General features: G+C 39.1%; 1 protein-coding gene across 3 annotated transcripts in view; it reads right to left on the bottom strand.

Annotated features, from left to right (window-relative positions):
- Positions 1–17,971, bottom strand: part of LOC310892031 (uncharacterized protein) — a 183,137-nt gene that overhangs the window by 81,120 nt on the left and 84,046 nt on the right. For 2 of the 3 annotated variants that reach the window (XM_083819459.1, XM_083819460.1), the window contains exon 2: positions 5,437–5,519. In XM_083819459.1, coding sequence (XP_083675585.1) covers positions 5,437–5,519 — 83 coding nt within the window. Of the gene's footprint in view, positions 1–5,436; positions 5,520–5,906; positions 6,806–17,971 lie in introns of those variants that run through there. The other variant, XM_083819461.1, reaches the window with a different exon arrangement.

A 17,971-nucleotide genomic window follows, 5' to 3' on the forward strand; every position in this document is an offset into this window, starting at 1 on the left:
GGACTGGAAGCATTATCCCAGACTCTGAAGTTCTCCTATATATTATTTTTGCTATGGTATTTGCATCCTGCTTCCTGTGTGATGACAGTGGTGTCTCAGGAATTTCCTTCCCACAGCCCTATTAGGGTTCTTTTCAAAGCAGAAGACTCCCCCAAATGTTTTCTGTTCATTATGTGACGTGACGCTGAAGTCTGAGATCAGGTCAGGGAGAGGAGAATTAAAGAAATTTCTCCTCGAGCAGATTTTATTTTAACCTGAGCTTTTTTTTTTTCTCTTTTTCTTTGTTTTTTTGTTTGTTTGTTTGTTTGCTTAGGGTCGGATTCAGTTCCTTTGAAATTCACAGGAGATTTGCCACTGAATTGTGAAAGAGAAAACTCATAAACGTATGTTGTGGGCTGAACTTACAGGTGAAGTGCATAAAACTCTCACCAAGAAGGCAAATTTCATGCGAGGCCACAGAGGAATATTTGAGCATGCTAATACACCTCCGATGATGTGCACAAACTTTACACCTTTCTAGACATTTCCTCACCTCTGAATTTTGAACAGCATGTTTTGCTAGGGGCAGCTACAGTTCCTGTGAGGAATATGGTTTCTTTTGATTTCTCTCAGTCTGCATTCCATATGGCTAGACTGAATGCTGCATCCCGTCCTCAGCAGCTGCAAAGCTAATGGGTGTTGAAGGGACTTGCCACCTTCAGCCATTGCTCCTCACAGTGCCAGTTTTCCAGACAGCAAAGGTGGCATGAGCTGGACTATCCGATAACAGGTATGGTCAGAGCCATTCTGGGTGTTAAGACTTGTGGTAAGAAGATGCTAAATAATATCTCCAGGGAAAAATGAAATGAAAAAAAAAAAAAAAAAAAAAAGTATGTTTCCAGTAACTCCAAAGAAATGCTGGCACTCTGAAAGTGTCAGAGTTTTGTTAAAGATCTAGCTCAAACGTAGGGTCAAAAGTTTCATTTCCTTACTGCAAGATTTAGGATTCTATGTCTCTGGTATATATATCTTGAAGTACTAAAATCCTTCACCCTGTAATTAATTAGCTCTAGTAGCTTTGATGGTGTTTATAGAAAGAAGCAGTGGAGATTGCCTGCAAGGCTCAACACTCTTAGTAGAGCAGGCCGTTTCTGGTAGGCAGGGATTTTAATAGTACCACTCATTGCAAAACAACTCCATTGGGGTTGTATTTTGATTATTGTAAGTCTGCTGTGGAAGGCGGAATTTCTCCGAACGTGAGTGAACATCTGATTAACTGTCGTAAATGTGGGGATAAAGCAGGGGGAGTTTTGACAAGGGGAACTTGTGTCTTGCCACACAGGGCTTGAGATATCACTCTGGAAGCTCAGGACTGCTTCCAGTTTAGCATAGATATGCTTCAGGTATTGGAGATTACAAACAGTAGCTGCAGCGATGTAGAATAAAACCTATCAATGGACTGGAGACTGAGAGCAGATGGAGGGCTTGTTTTTTCAAATAGAAAGAATGAAGAGAGAAAAACAGGAAGTGGGGACAGAGAAAAAAAAAGAGAAAAGAAATAAAAAAGGTAGAGCAGTATATAGAAAATGTACATAAAAGAAACATTCTGTATTTCCCAAGTTAACAATGTCTGACTCTGCTTTTCAGACCAGTTAAACCATGTACACTTTTTGGTTTGTGCTTTACAAGCATTCAATTACAGGAGTTATCTGTTTTCCATAGGGGTTATCCAATTCTTTGGGTTAATTCTTCACTTAGTCATCTACTGATACAGCACAAATGCCAAGTACTTCAAAGGAAATAGCAGTAGTAAGGATCGGGTTGTATCTTTTGTATTGTGCACTATGATTTTATTTGTTTTTTATACAGTTGCTCTTGCAGATATGTCTTCAAATTGGCATGTAGCCCAGAGGAAAACGAAATATATATATATATATATATAATATATATATATAATTTCTCCAATATCCTTATCAGGATTTTTTTTCCCCTGACTTACTTGAATGAGGATGTTCTTTTTTGCCCTAAGGTTACATTGTGGCACATACTTTTCAAGCTCTCCAAGATTATGAAATAAACCTATACATTTTTTATGGGAAATGATTATAAAAGCAAAACATTTCTAGGGTTTATATACGAAATTATAGTCTAACTCAGATAACGTGCATATAATCACAACCGAGAGCTTAGAAAGGAAAACCTTCAAAATATGTGGCAGGTAAATGTGATTATTAAGTAAATTTGAGAAAACCAAGATGTTTCTTGGTGTTATACAAAAAGAAGGAAATGTTAAATTAATTTATCTAGTAAATAACTTAGTGAAAATTATTCTTTTATCTCTTGCTATTGTACCCAATTTAAATTCCAGTCAACCCCTAGTCCTAGATGTGTTTATCTTAATTACTATGTTTTGCTACAACTCTAGATGCTCAATGACTGGATGCTTTTCCCAGTGGCTACAACTACATCAGATGCCAACAACCAGAATATTTTCTCTACAGTGCTTGTTGCCCTGAGGTTTGATCCTCTATCATCGAAATTGGTGAGAATTTTGCCATTGATTCCAAGTAGTGCAGAAGGACATCCACTGTGAAAAGCTTCAGAAATATTCCACCCCTAATCCCAATATTCAATAACTTCACAAAGCTTCCGTGCAGAGCTTTCTGTAAACAGTCCTCTAAACTACAGCTTCCAGGGTTTTGTTGAACCAAACTGAAAGCAAACACAATCGGCACAGAGTCAGGACAGGTAGAAGAATGCACAAACTAAAGCAATGTTTTTACCTGTGTTACATTATGTACATAAATTTACAGACATACATACACCAGTTAATCAATCAACTCCAGTCAGAAATGTCGGGGTATCTTAAATGATATTGTAGCATGGGGCTATGTTCAGGCAATTCCTTTTCACTCTATTACAACTTTTCATCTCGAGCGAATATTAAATTCCATTTATCACAATAGGTGTCAGTAGCTATGTCATTTTCAGTAGCATCTTCCAGATAAAAACACCCCAATGTCTCTCTGCAGCACCATTAGCAGTATTGACTGCTCTATTTTCTCTCAACAGAAAGCCCCTCACATATACCTTATTGTGGAAAAGGCATCCTCAGCAGCATTAAATGTCTTTTGAGCAACATTTGAAGGAGATGAGATTAAATACTCAGCAAGAGTTATGGACAAGGCTCTATGCCATTTTCATTTAGGGACTTTGATCATTAAGGGGATGTGCTTTTCCTTGTCTGTGATGTTTTATTGTCATTTAAGTTGGCTCCTGCCACACAAAGGAATGGAAAGTTATTAATACTTTGGCTAAAAATTTCTCCAACCATTCTTCATTCATCTCTCAGCAACAGAGCAACTGTCAGAAGCAGCAAGTTGATCTGAAGATGTATAGAGAGGACAGCTGATTTTTCATCAGTCATTTATCTTGTCCCCTTTTGAGACTGTATGCTGGGACATAGGGTGTTCAGTTGGTACCCAAGGGATTATCTCAGATCATCACTTTGAAGTAATGATAGTTTGCTATTATTCTTCTATTGCAACTGTATGAAATTTTGGCAAGTACCGAGGAGTATAATCTAGCTGCTACAGCAAAGGACAAGGGGCAGCTGTTCTTTTATAGCTGCTTGGATAATTATCTGAGCTAAGTCATCTTAAAGGAGGTAGGAGTGGAATGGTGGGCAGAGGTGGAAATCAGAATATCTATTTGTTCTTCATTAAGTGATCTCATATTCTTCCTACCCACCTGCCAGTAATGTTAAAGGAAGATATTGGCATTTGATATAGAAGTTATCTGAAGATTTTTTTTGCTCTTGGAACTCGCTGCATACTGCTATTAGTGTGTCTTGGGTAAATTGCTCAACTCCTGTATAGAGTATGTGATGGAATATGCCTTTCTAGTCCTTTCCACTGCACTCATTTTAGTCATGAAAAGGTTCTGTGACACTGAAATGACATCTGTATTGCTGCAGTCAGAGAGAGAAAATGTATATGATATACCCTGACTTCAATGCCCAGGCAGTCAACGAGAAGAACTTTCTTTCTGGCCTCTGGGAACATACCTCCATTAACAGAAAGAAAACAAAACCAGCCTGAAAACAGGCAGGGACAGAGACTCAGGAGGCAGTAGGAAGCTGAAGAAGAACAGTTTTTAGCTATTATGGAGTCCTTACTCCTGTCTTGAACTGCCCGAACTGCAGTTTTGGGACCCAGACTTCTGCCAGCTTCTGATGGATTTGTGGCCAAATAGATCACTCATGATATTATGGCATTTTTTACAACCAGGCAAGAACAAGAAGCACAGACAAATATAACCTTCAATTTAACTGTCACAAATGTTTTGTTTACTTTCAAAACTATGTAGGACCACTTCTTTGTAAAAACAGATTTATCCTTCTGTACATAAGTGATTAAGCTATTATCCAGTCTGGTATAGTTATTCTCCAAGTCAAAGGAACGCTTTATCCATCTCAACCGGGTATATCATTAAAGAAAGTAGGAAGTAACAGGAAAGTAACAAGGACCAGTCCCATCCATATTCATGTATATGGGGAGTCCTGAAAAGATGCATATTGGAAGAAGAATCTTTTTTGTTTGTTTGTTTGTTAATGATCCCAAGCACTAAGTTGCTTTGTTCAGCAAATGGTTATATTCTGCAAGCAGGTACAGTGCAACAAGCATTTGACTCTTAGCAAATGTTATGTTTATGTTCATTTACCAGAGATAATGAAGTATGTAAATTTAGATATGAGCATTAGGTGAGTCCCATTGGCTCCTGGCAGATGAAAAGCAGAGTGCTGCCAGAATTATGACACCCTTCCCTGCCACTTTCTCCAATTTTCAGGTTATATCTCTCCCAATTTCATCAAAAATTGACTCTGTGGGGGTACAAAGAAAATTGTGAAAGAATGCTCTAAAATATACACAGTGCATTTTTACCTTATCCAAATACCCATATACTTTTTGAAGCTTGGAGTTTCATAACCATTGCACGGTTCCAACAGTTATTGCCAACAGCCAGAGATGACATTTTTTGAGTGATGTGCATGTTTGACAGTTACTTTATGGACACATTTGCTCTTAGCGAGACAAATTTTCAGATTACATACAATTGCATCAACTCACAGACTGCAGCAGAGGACAAATCTACCTCACTGTGCTTCCCAGCCTCCTGTTGAACTGCAGCACTGTGCAGTTAGTGATACACAATCCAGATGCTTGGGAAACTTAGGCTATACTTAGCTTTGAGTACCACGCTCTAAGCGCTTGCCTACCCATTCCTGCCAATGTGAGTTTGCATGCAAAATGACCTTAGAGGCATCTGAAAAGCTTGTTGTCTCAGCAGCTAGTTTGTGAGCCTTAGCTGAGCCTGAAAATTCCTCCTTAGTCCCAGCTTCACCTTATTCCTCTCAAAAATAAATAGTAAGTAGTGAAGGGAAAGAGAGACACATACGGTACGTGTTTCTTCTGTGTTTGTTCTGGGTTTTCCTCCAGGTCCTCTCCTTCCTGTCCTCTCTTGTCCTCTGCTCATGCTCTCTGAAAGTACATAAGTGGAAAGGTCAAATGTTAGCTGCTTATCCACTTTGCTGGAAGCTCTTTAAAAAAGTTTCCTCACAGAGCTTTGTAAAAATCCAGCACCTTTTATAATTTTTTTTGTTTGTTTCTTTTGAAACCTCGATAACACTCAGGAAAGGAAGAAAATATACCAACTGAATCTAAAACCATTGACTGAATTTAAAACCACATTGCAAGTATATCTTGCTCCAAGGAAAGACAGTCTCTTTTGATGCACTGGAAAACTTCCAGACTAATAACTGTAATTAATAGCTGAAGTAATCACATCCCGTGCAACTGCAGCATATGACCCCTTGTGAGCATGAATATATTTTCCCTCTGGCACCCACTGAGAGAGAGAAATATCACCTCGGCATCCAGAAAGCTCACAGTCTGTGACTCTTGACGGTCATGGCAGCGCTGTGGATCCGCCTGGGGGCCAGCCTCACTATGGCGCCTCATGGTGGCCCCGCAGGCCGCAGGCCCAGGCCTCCCTTTTGTGGGGGGTGGCAGGCTCTCGGTGAACCCGGCCATGGCAGGTTACACCGCCTGTGGCAGGGGACTGTCTGTGGTGGTTTCAGGCTGTGAGGAGGGCAGGGCTCTGGCCCAGCTCCCCTCAGGGATTCCCCCCCCATCCTCAGGAGGTGACCCCTGCATGCAGGGCAGGCCTTTTAAAATAAAGCTCCAGCCAGTTAACACCTAGACGACATCTTCAACAGTGAAACGCTTCCACTTCCCAGGAAGCTGAAATGCAAAACAAATTCTTTGTGGCAGCACTACTTTGGTCAGACAAAAAAATAAACCTTGAGACCACAGCCAAAAGGGATTGCTTTGCCTCTTGCTCACTCAGAGAGCCAGAGCCCAGTTTCCAAGGGCCACTAGGTCGTACGGCGGGGGGGGGGGGAGGGGTCCACCACAGTGTGGGATCCAGCCCCTCCGCCATCGAGTGTGACAGGAAGATTTTATTTCCCTCATAATAGCAGGCATACCTGTTTTTTATTCTCACCAAATAGCAGAAATGGGCCAGATAGTGCATTTTACACACCTGTGTCACAAGGAGAGGGCAGCTGTGGAAATTAGTCCTGGATATGGCACTTGAAGGACAGGTGAAAGTCAGCAATAAAGCAAACTACTCGTTCGAAACAGTTGCAAAGTCTGTGAATTTATGCTTTATCCTTCCTACACATTTCATTTAACTGAAAAACAGCAGCTTGCCTGGAGAAAGTTCAGCTGGATAAACAAGCATGCACAGGGTTCAGTTGTGTAAGTATAAGCAAACTAGGCTTGATATTGCTCCCAATTAAGCCACTGCAAGTGACTTGAGCAGTGACAAGTCAAAAGCGTGCAGAGGAACCCGCTGAACAAATCAGGCAATAGCTGATGCTCTGAGTTCTCACTGTGCAAAAACAAAATGCAGTTGTGTGGGATGTAATAAGATGCCGCTTTGACCTGCTTTTGGTGAACTTGAACGCATCAGCTTTATACTTCAGAGAAAAAAAAAAGTGGGGTCATTTAGCTTGCTGACATTTATATACGATCTTTGTACAACACGTCTGTACTTTCTTATCCTGCCTTGACTTTCCTCCCACTATCAGGATGAAATGGTTTTGTTCATATATTTGTTTACTTTTAACTACTTTGATTTTTTTTTCCCCAGAAATAAGTACACTGAACAAAATGTCAATAAAAAGCATAGCTGCAAACCTCTATTGTAGACGGTAGACACCTGTAAGCCTTAGCCTCCATGCAGGTTTATAATTTTGTCTGGAGGTCACTTTTGCACATATCCATACCAATAAATTACATGGCCTGATATCTGTTAGAAAAATAAAATAAAAATGTTCCAATATCCTGAACTAACTCTAATGATTAAATGGAGTGGGGACAGATTTGCATTGTTGATGTAATCTGTAGATCTGCATCTGCATCATGATAAATCAGCTTGTATATGTTGATCTGTATGGTGATACACATTACCTGGGCTGTGGCAAGAGTCTGCGAGTCTGCACTCTTGTAGTGAAGTTCATGTTGAATTTGCTGACAGCTTTGCATCTTTCATTTCACAGGGAAAAGAAAAAAAGAAAAAAAAAAGGTGCTTCTGATGTCTTATGTGAACAATCTCCTATTTCTGAACGTGGGATGAAGGTGATTGAAAATCCACAGCAGTAGCAATAGAGTAAAGAGCAAACACAAAGCCCTTTGGCACTCTTAAACCCAGTAGGTTTACCTCTTCCTAGGTAGAGGAAACATGAGATCAAGTAATTTTGTGAAGACAAATTATCTCTGTGCTACTTCAGACAATATATTGTGGAAAGATACTGCAGTACCACTGGGAAGCTGCAAATTCACCTTTGCAGTATCCGGATAATAATGTGCATAGAGGTATCAGAGACCTGGAGTGGCTTGCCCATTTCCTGGTGTGGAATTGATTCTGGTCTAGAGTAAATTTTCCCAGCTCTTCTGCACTGTATCCACACAAAAATAAACAGCTGAGGCATTCCTGAGGTATGATGGTATCCTCCAAGAAAAATACTAGTTCAATCTATGGTACATTCAAATCTGTAGTCTGTATACCCCTTTTAGGTTAATGGAGTTACAGTTGTGGAACCTGCTTCTCTTGGTTTGGTTCATATCCCTTCTCTTGTATTGAAGAAAAAGGGTTTGCTTGCAACTTGGTATAGACTCAGTTGAGAGCAACCTCTGACCAGAAACTCTTCTTGCAGTCTGTGTCCTGACTGGGACACTTCAAATAAAATAAAATAAAACAACAACAAAAAAAAACACATACAAAATGAGAGGTTTTGAGAAAATCTATAACCATGGGGACATTTTTAATAACCTATTTTGGCTCCTAAGGTGCCTCTTGATAACTAGTTTAGACCAATACCTTCAGAAATATGAGACAATTTCCCCCAGGACAAATTGCTGTAGAGAAACACAGTTGCTAGTTCATTTGTTAGCTTTCAGAAATAAAAATTTCAAATAAATAGACTTTTTTGTAACCCTAAAGACATAAGAAGTCAAAGAGGCAAGCATGATTAGGTTTGTGCTTTATTTGTAAAATTTCATCATGGTAGCCTTCTGAGCAACAGGCTTATGCAGTCGTATGCTGTAGCATATTAACAAGCAGAATGTATTATAGGGAATATAAGCCTGTTTCTTCTATTGACATATATGCAAGTGTAAAAGACTACCATGCACAGTCTTCATAAGATACATGCCCTGATTTCTCAGAGCTTAACCAAGAACACAAATCAAGCCTAGCCTCAGAATGACAAATGGTGGCAAAAGGTGAATATAATTTTACTCCTAACAAATGAAACCCAGTGATTTACAGTGTTATGCTTTGGATGTAGAGCTAAGACATCTCCCATCAATCATCCAGAATAAACCCATTATTTTAGAACACATGAAGACAGACAGACACACTAGAAACTTCAGCAAAACTTATGAAGAACACAAGTGCAGGAGTTTAGGCACCTAACAACAGACCTAGGCCTACCTTAGAAGCTATAATTTCATGAATGCTGTAGACCCATGCCCCTACAACAAAATAACTGCAAATAATGAAATTACCAGACAAATATTTGGCAACCAGAGGCCAATGTTCCTGCCCTTAAGGAAGGTCAGGCCCTACACTGATCAGGTCCTCCATTATTTATAGAAGTCCGTTATATGTGTGAATATATATATATACATGCATACAAAAACACTGCTTCTTGTCTCTCTCTGTTTTAGCCATTTACTCTTCAATACAATGGTACACAATCATAAACAGTTTAGGAAGAATACATGGAGGGAGGACTTAATAGACTATCTCCAAATTTACAAGCTCATAAATATGTTCCAAAAATGAGACTAAGTGAACCCAAATCACAACATTTAAAACCTTGAATTTTAATACAATTTGAAAAATTTGCTGACTTCTTCACTTCCTACTTTCACTCCTTTAATTGGATTCTGTTTATTAGCAGTACATGATGCAAATGGAGGAATAGGGCTGTAAAATGCTGAGCTTTTCTAACCAACTGAGAAAACAGTATTATACATCAGAGTATATAAGAAAGTTGCAGCAGGATAAGCTAATCTGATAAGATGAGATGAGCTAGGGAAGCAGGTTACATTGAGGTAATGCTCCTTCTTAAAGACAAATGCAAGGTAATTCAAGGCAGCTCACCCTGCACCAAAAGGTTAAGCAATAACTTTCTTGACAACATTCCTATAAGCTCAGATTCTTTTAAAGCTGTTCCACTTCCAGACAGCCTTCATGAGAGGAAAAAACAGGGCTTAGCAGGCATTTGAGTCATTGGCCTGCCAGGTACTCACAGCTCCATCAACTTCTGTGCTAGCCTAGGACAAAGTTTGAATTTGCAGGGAGTGCACAGTAAGATGCATTAACCACCCTTTCCCTTCTGCCTCATAAAATGCAATAGCACAGCCATAAATAGATACCCTTTATCTAAATGTGTTGTACAGCTCTGAAGTGTATAACTGAATCTCATTTTGGAGGTGGGGGTAAGAGGAGCATCAAATATGTTAGCTCAATAACTGTAAGTTAAAACAAATGGGGAAAAAAAAAAAAAGCAATTATTCCCCACTCCCCTCCCTCCCCACGCACCTTTCCCAGAACTGTGAAATTTAGTATACCAAGAAATAACATCCGAGTTAGAAACAGGAGCTCAGAAAGATATGGCAGAACATATGGCACGAAGAAGGTGCTAAACGGCAGAATTTAAAAATTATGTGCAAGATGCTCCATAAATAATCCAACCCAAAACACAAGCTGTTTTTTAGCAGGCTTCATGGAAGTATATGCACACACTAAAAAGATACATTTCTTCCCTCACAAATATCCTCTTCTAGTGTCACCCTGAATGGCGTGACATGGAATTAACCTGCGTGTAGGAGGAGCTCAAAATCAAGCTGATGCTAGCTTGGCCAGACAATGCCACTGTTTCCATTTTAATCCACAATAGTGGGCAATATTCAGTGAGGAGAACAGCTCTCAGAGTGTATTGCATCTACCAGCCCAAATGATGAGCTTTAACGAAGAGCAAAGTCACTGCATTTCACTACGTTGCTCCTGCGTACAGACCTTCTGGACACACTTCAGATGAAGCCTGGTTGCACATTTCCAAATGAAGTAAACAGTCGACACTGATGAAAATCATGCTGTTAGACTTTCACTTAAGGTAGCAAATTACTCGTGCATAACTGCCTTTTAGTTGACATCAGTTGACTGGAATCTCTTTCTAGGCATTTTAATAATATAATCACAGGCACTTAACAACAACAAAAAGACGGGAATCCATTTAAAATCTAAAACTCCCCAAGCTCTTACATGCTGCAGAACGCCACTGAGGAAATCAGTTGACATATGAAGCATTGCAGAATGCTAACAAGAAAGAAAAAGTCCTTTGGAGCACGCTATTAATTCTCATGTGAGGTGCCACAAATTTATCTACTGTCCACACAAATGAGGCAGAATCTTAAATTTCCATCTATCAATCAAAAATCAATTTCCTTTCTCTGAGTGGAGTGAAAACAGAAGGATGTGGCTGAAAGCTTCACACACCGAAATCTTATCACAAAAGCAGTTACTTAAGTTAGGTTAGCCAGGTTTGTGATTCAAGAGAACATTTCCCCCCAGAGTTCCCTTATTTGGGTCTGCTTTTGGGTGGTACTCAACGCACAGCTCATAAAATTCAGCACAGTATGTAACATACCATTTTATTGTGAACATTTAATTTCACCTTGAAGGCATCCCTTAAATGCTAGTGTTTGGGGGACTTATTTGCTTTCATCTGCACCAGCCTCCAGCTGATAGCCCTGCAGTAAAGCCACAACCTTCCTGTTTCATGACTCTTACTTCAAATCCTTTTGTGCAGTGGAGAGATGCTGACAGAACAAAGAAAAAATGAAAAGAAAAAAAAAGAAGTTGCACAAAAGTGTCTTGACAAAGACTCAGACAACCAAGGCCACGATTTGTCTCTGAACTCTCTCTTCTCAATGTCTCATTGAGCATGGATGTTTTTCCTTTGGCAAAAATAATACAATACACTGGCATAATCTTTATAAACTGCTGGTATAACCTAGGTCTAGAATACAAGACATAGACCCTTACTTGTTTTAGAAAAAAAATGCCTCGGGAGACTGGATGTCTTTACATAAGATACTCTGTTTAGAAGCAAAAGGTCGCATTTAGCATTACTCGTGTACAACATTGCAAATATTGTTGGAAGCTCTAGAGAAAAGAGACAATGTTTGGGGATTAGGAGTAAACCAAATTAATGTAAGGTGGCAAAAGAAGCAAAGCAAAGGAGGAGGGACAGCAGATAGCAAAAGTAGGCAAAGATGCAGTCAAAATATGACCTTCAAGAAAGCACGTGCTGGTGCATAAATACTCATTCTGCAGAGTGCTCGCTCTGCCAGCAAAGGTGACTCCTCACAGGAACTGCAGGTGCTGCAGGACAAACCAGAGCCCTCCAGGCTCTCTCTCCACAGTGAAAATTATCCACAACGGTACAGAGGGCTCAGCTGGTAGGTTGTGTCAGTGCCATGGACTGAACTGGAGGCACTTGGTCCTGGGTCATTAAACCTAGTCCCTCTCTGTACAAGCATCACAACATAAAATTCTTCTGCAAGACACCTGAGACCTGTCTTCAGACCAGGTGGGTAGTTTATGTGTGCCACTCCTATTGAAAGGCTGCTTACAGACTCACTTCTGTAATGGTTACACAACGGTCCTTCACTTCTAACCTTAATGTAATCACACATGATTTATACATGCTTCTTCCCCTCTCTTATGTAGCCCTATATTCACTGATGGTGATCAATCTCCTCTCATCCCTCATTAGATTAGCCAGGTCAGTAATCATAGATTTCCATTCCCTGTATTATTCAAGTAGCTCTCACTTGATCCAGGTTTATTTAATCTTACCCAGCTACTGCAGAGCACAGCTCTCTACACAGTAGCCTGAATAAGGCTTCAGCTGAGTCTCTCAATAACTGTTTCTATTAACAGTATCTCACCCAAAACTGCCTGGTTTTGCCCTTTCTCCAGCTCCTTCAAAGTTGTGCTACATCATCATCCTTGGGCTGTGTCATCACAGCAGTATATTTGCTCCTTCCTTATTTTGTGCCAAGTTTACTTATGAAAATACTAAACAAGATTGGTTCGGAAACCCATCCTTAAAGAACACTGGTAATAATATCATTCCATCTTAAATATTTCCTTCAACACCCTTTGTCATCTCCCTACTAAACCAGATATTTTCTCATTATACAATTCTTATACGAGTCCATATCTTCCTCAGCTGAATCCTTAATTTCATATTCTGTACCCTGTCAAATGCTGTTCTGTGTGTTATATTTCCTTTGCCTAAAAAGCAGGTATCTTATAAAAGAAAAAAGAACAAAAGCATATATGTTATCATGTTATGATCTTCCATTGATGAATATATGTTGCATTTGATCCTATTTTCATTTGTTTCTATATATTCTATTATTCTTCCCTTCAAAATGTGTACAAAGCCATACACACAAATACACTTAGAGAGGCCTGCAGCTTTTTGGACTGCCTTCCCCTTGCCACTCAGTTCCTAAATATATGCAATACATTTTTTGTTCTCTATACATAAAAGCTCACTATGACTTGGCTTGATTGTACTAGTAGAAAATCTTTCTGCTGGACAGCCATTTTCATATGCCACTTCCTTCAGTATCTAAAATGAAGAGTCTTTATGAGCTGAAGCAAATTGAGATCACAAAGTTTATTCTCCATATCCTAGCTGTGGAAATTTCCATTCCCTTCTTCCCATTAGCCACCTCCTCTATCCTTTTCTTCCTTCTTCCCTCACCCAACTTCAATTTCAAAGAAAATAAAGAAGAGCATTTAAAATGGAGAATGAGATTGTCTTTAATTCTATCCCCATCCTCACTGCAGTTTCCTTTTTTTATTTTCCTTGTTCTTTTTTATTTGCATGGTTGAAAAATCTTTCACAATTTTCTTAAATTTCCTTGACAAGATCTGTCTCAGTTTGACTTTTGGCAGTTATCGTTTTACCCATGCACTTCCTGACCTCTCATACTGCAGCTTTAACACCAGTTCTGACATATGTTCTCACTATGTTCATACATATGGGTAATTCATCTCTTCATCTAAATTCCTTCCTTGATAGAAACTAAAACTGATTGAATTCTAAAACACCAAAGAAGGAGTCATGAATATTTTCATAAATAAAAACACCACATTCAGATCAGTGCTATTTATAAAATCATGTTATTTGATACTGAGAAACATATGCTGATCAATAAATATGAATGCCTGTACTTGCAAAAATGTCTATGATTCTTAAAATGTCAAGAAACATCAATGCTCTGCATGAAAAATTTTTTCCTCCCCTCAAAATTAAAATTCTCATATTTTAAGAAGTAAAAGTTACCATATAGTAACTTAAATTAAAACAAAACAAAGAAACAAAACAAACAGACACGCACACACAAAACCTGCATCCAATAAGGATTTTTAACCATGCATTGCATGATTAGTTAAAATACAAAGTTTCTGAAGTGGAAATTAGGAAATGGAGCCCACTTGAGCTACTTTCAACATAGATACTGACCTTAAATAAAGCCAGTGATGATAAAATGGGTGAGGAAGGTATAGAAATAAAAGCAAAGAGTTTGAAATATATTGGCAAACATGCTAAGTAGATTAGGCTAGACATTAGTATGGTCAACTGTGAGATTTTCTATTATGTTTTCTTCAGGAAGTGGTAGAACTTCTGGTCTAAGAAGACCTACTTTTTGTGATCATCACCTTCTACACTTCAAAAATAATCAGAGGAATGAAGGCTAACTTTTTTTTTAACTTTTTTTTTTCTCTTTCCCTGAGGAAACTGAACCTTTATGCAGCTTTCCAACAAGTCAGTGGCATCAGTTCCTGTGTTAGAGACTAGTGTTATGCAGTTGCTGATAGATCCAAAGCAAGGCTACGAGCCACATAACCTGCGCCTTGTACCTGTGCCCTGACTACTCACTGAGCAATACGGTCAGAGGGGAGCTGGAAAATAGCTGCTAGTGAGAGGTTGTGCTTATCGTAAAACACGGTAAGGGGAAAGAGTGAGTAGTGCAACAACAGCTTAGGAAATTAATTTGAAACAGAAGCTGCTCCCTTCAATGAGGAAATGATTTAGCATTAAACAAACAGTTGCCTTAGTAACTAATGTCTTACCCTTTCCCTCCCATCACTTTGAACATAACCATCACTGAACTCAGTTTTTCATCACCTTTTCTGTTTGCTTAACTGGTCTTCTTCAACTGTCAGGCAACCAAACAGCTTGCAGTGAAATTGAAGTCTCTTTTCTTTTTGTGAACTGCCCTAAAATGCTAAAGGGATTCCAGGACCTGATCCTCAGCTTCTGTCAGTGACAACTTACATCAGATGTGGCTCTTTTTTTTTTTTTTCCCAGACTTAGAGTAGATAAAGAAGGCATTATATCTAAGCAGACAAGGAGATTTCTGATAAAAACAGGAGCATCAGGTGTCATGTACTCATCAGGTCTACATACGTGCGGCAGAATTTCTGAACATCAGCTCCTGAAAAATGCACCATACAGGATGAATAAACACTATAGCGTTTCCCTTGACATTTACCTGGTACTGAGCAACCAAACAACTTTGAAAATGAAGGAAGAACAAATTCTTGGTACATGGTTGAAGAAAAATTCTAACAGATGGCGTTATGCATTATGTACCAGCAACTACATCTACAGTATGGGACAGGTGTGCTCCGCAGCATGTCCTCTAGCTCTGGTGCCTCACACATCCATATGGGCAACACAGTCAGAGCCTGTATATTCCTCCTATGCTCTGCAGCTGGGCTTAATGCACAGTTGGGAAAATAATTAAAGGAATGATGTTCCTGGCTCTTAACTTCTGACATGCTTAGGAGGGAGCTGGGACACTGACACTTTCTCAGTCAGGGAGTATCTCTCCAAATCCATTTTAGATATAGCCAAAAAGAATAAACTTGCAAATACCTGATGAGCTAGTCCAGCCTCTTTTGGGGTTGACATTACATAGCACAAAGCTATAAAACTGCCACTACATAAATAACTTACCTATTTACTCATACCCTCCATGAGAAAACATGAGAATATCCATTCTTTTCCAATACTGTTCCTTATTCTGTAGGATGGATAGAATTTAGGTATGCTCTATGTGTCTTCTTGGGTCTTTGAAAAATATAAAATGCAGATATCATTGTCCTGAGCAGCCGCAAACCCAAACACACTTTCTTGTCTTGAATTTCATGAAGGTAAGAACAACTAAGCATGAACTCCTCTCTGATACGGAGGGCCTTAGCTGCTAATGATCATGGGACTCCAGCCTCAGAGTCAGCTGTATTAGAAAGCCAGAATCAGCAAGAGTTCCTCGTATAGAGCCTGCGCTAGAGATTGCTCCTTGCTCCTGTCCCCCATGACAATGACTCCATTTTTTCCTGTATCAGATTTAAGTCTAAAATTGTCTGAAACTGCCCGTTGATGAATCCCAAGAGATCTGTCTACTCTATCCTAATTACAAGTCTGGAAATTTATACAAAAAACAGGCAAAATTTTGGTGACCTATCTGCTTTTCTGCAGCCTTGACACATAGCTGTACTATCCTCAAGACAAAGAGATTCAGTATAAAATCTCAGCACAAACCCTTTTATTTGTATGATTATAAATGCTATACTATATTCAGTCAAGTATGTTCAGTGCCACGGAAAAAAAAAGACATAACGCTAAAAGGAGAAAACTCATCATTTGAGAAAAGAAACTCTTCCCCTGCCTAGATACAGAACAGATCTGTTGCCTTGAGTAGGAGATGGGAAGGAGGGCCAGGGACAGAAGAAGGACACTAAAGTTACAGTCCAGTCACCTGATCCAATGCAGAAAACTTAAATTGATGTTCCAGGGACAGCACATTGATTCATTAAGTTTTTCTGATGTTTCACTAAGACAATACCCATCAATCTTTAACACCGTTCGTAGCCCTAGAGGTATACGGTTGGATATATCATACATCCTGGCACATCAGACACCTTTGTGTAGGCTGCAACCTTCAACAGAAGGAGAAATTACCATTATGAAATTGCTCCATCTAAAACTGCCAGTATCCTTGCTATAACCAGTGGTGGCAGCAGAAGCAGCTCGAGCAATGGTGGCAGACACTACAGAAGGAGCATCAGAGATTACACATTTGACTGCATCTGACTATTTTTTTTCCCCCCTTAGGTAACCCCAATGTGTTTGACGTACTTTAACGTTAGACTCTTTTTGAGGGAGAGAAAAGAGAAAGAAAGGCAAACAGGAAATAAAATACACACTCTGACATGCAGCTAATCACTGAAGACTGGTACTGGAGAGGTTAAGACTCAGTTACTTAAGCAGAGAGCTTGTATAAAGACTCCAGTACTGAAAAGCACTTTTTACCTCTTATGTGTATTATTTTAATTATAACACGTAGCTGATAGAATATTAGTCAGAAGCAGTTGGAAAAAAAAAGATCACACTCATTTCTTTTGTGTTAAAGCCATTAGCTTAAAATAGTTCATAATTGATTTTAGTCTGATGGTGTAAGTGGGGGTCCATTTCTTTTTTTAATAATTTTTTTTTCCTTCAAAATCGACAGCTTAAATCCAGCACAAATACTTCCAGACAGGGCCAGGCTCTGAGACAATCAGTCAAGATGAGTTTTTCAGCAATTACTCAGCCATTTTGGACAGCTTCTTGCACAGAATTCCATTCCACAATTATCCAAAATTCATTAGAGTTAAAATTGGTGACCACCAGAAACAAAATCAGAAGAGCTGTGGCCTGACTTAAGACCATTTTTTTGGTAAAAAAAGAAAAAGAAAAAAAACTGCTCAAAAATTAGTGAACAGGCTCAATCATTTCCAACTAAAATGACTTGCAAAGAATATGTGACAGTTCCACACACTATGAAAATTAATTTTCTAGATGGCTAGTGGGTAAAGTGGGTAAAGATGGCTAGATGGCTAGTGGGTAAAGTTTCATGTTACAAATCAGTGGCGTTTCACCCATCTGTTTGTACTTCAGGAGAACTTGATATCTTAGATCTTGTGTAAGCTCACTGAAATTAAGGGAGTACAGCCTGAATTGAGCCTGCAGGATCAGGATTTATTAACATGAAGAAGTTGTAAGGTTTGTTTCATGAAGGATTTTCATTTTTTGCTACCTTACCAGTTTCAGGACAGGAATGAAGCTTGAGAGTTTCAAAATTCTCGAAGGAAAATGCTCAAAGACTAACATATTCAGAGTCAATTGATTTCTGTATTTTTATACCGTAGTGCAATCCTGAAACAAAATACAAATTCAAAAGTCATTTCTGGGGAAAATCTAAACCGAGTCCTTATTATGAGAATA

The sequence above is a fragment of the Anser anser genome (genome assembly GCF_964211835.1).
Source record: "Anser anser genome assembly, chromosome: 1".
Taxonomy (NCBI): domain Eukaryota; kingdom Metazoa; phylum Chordata; class Aves; order Anseriformes; family Anatidae; genus Anser; species Anser anser.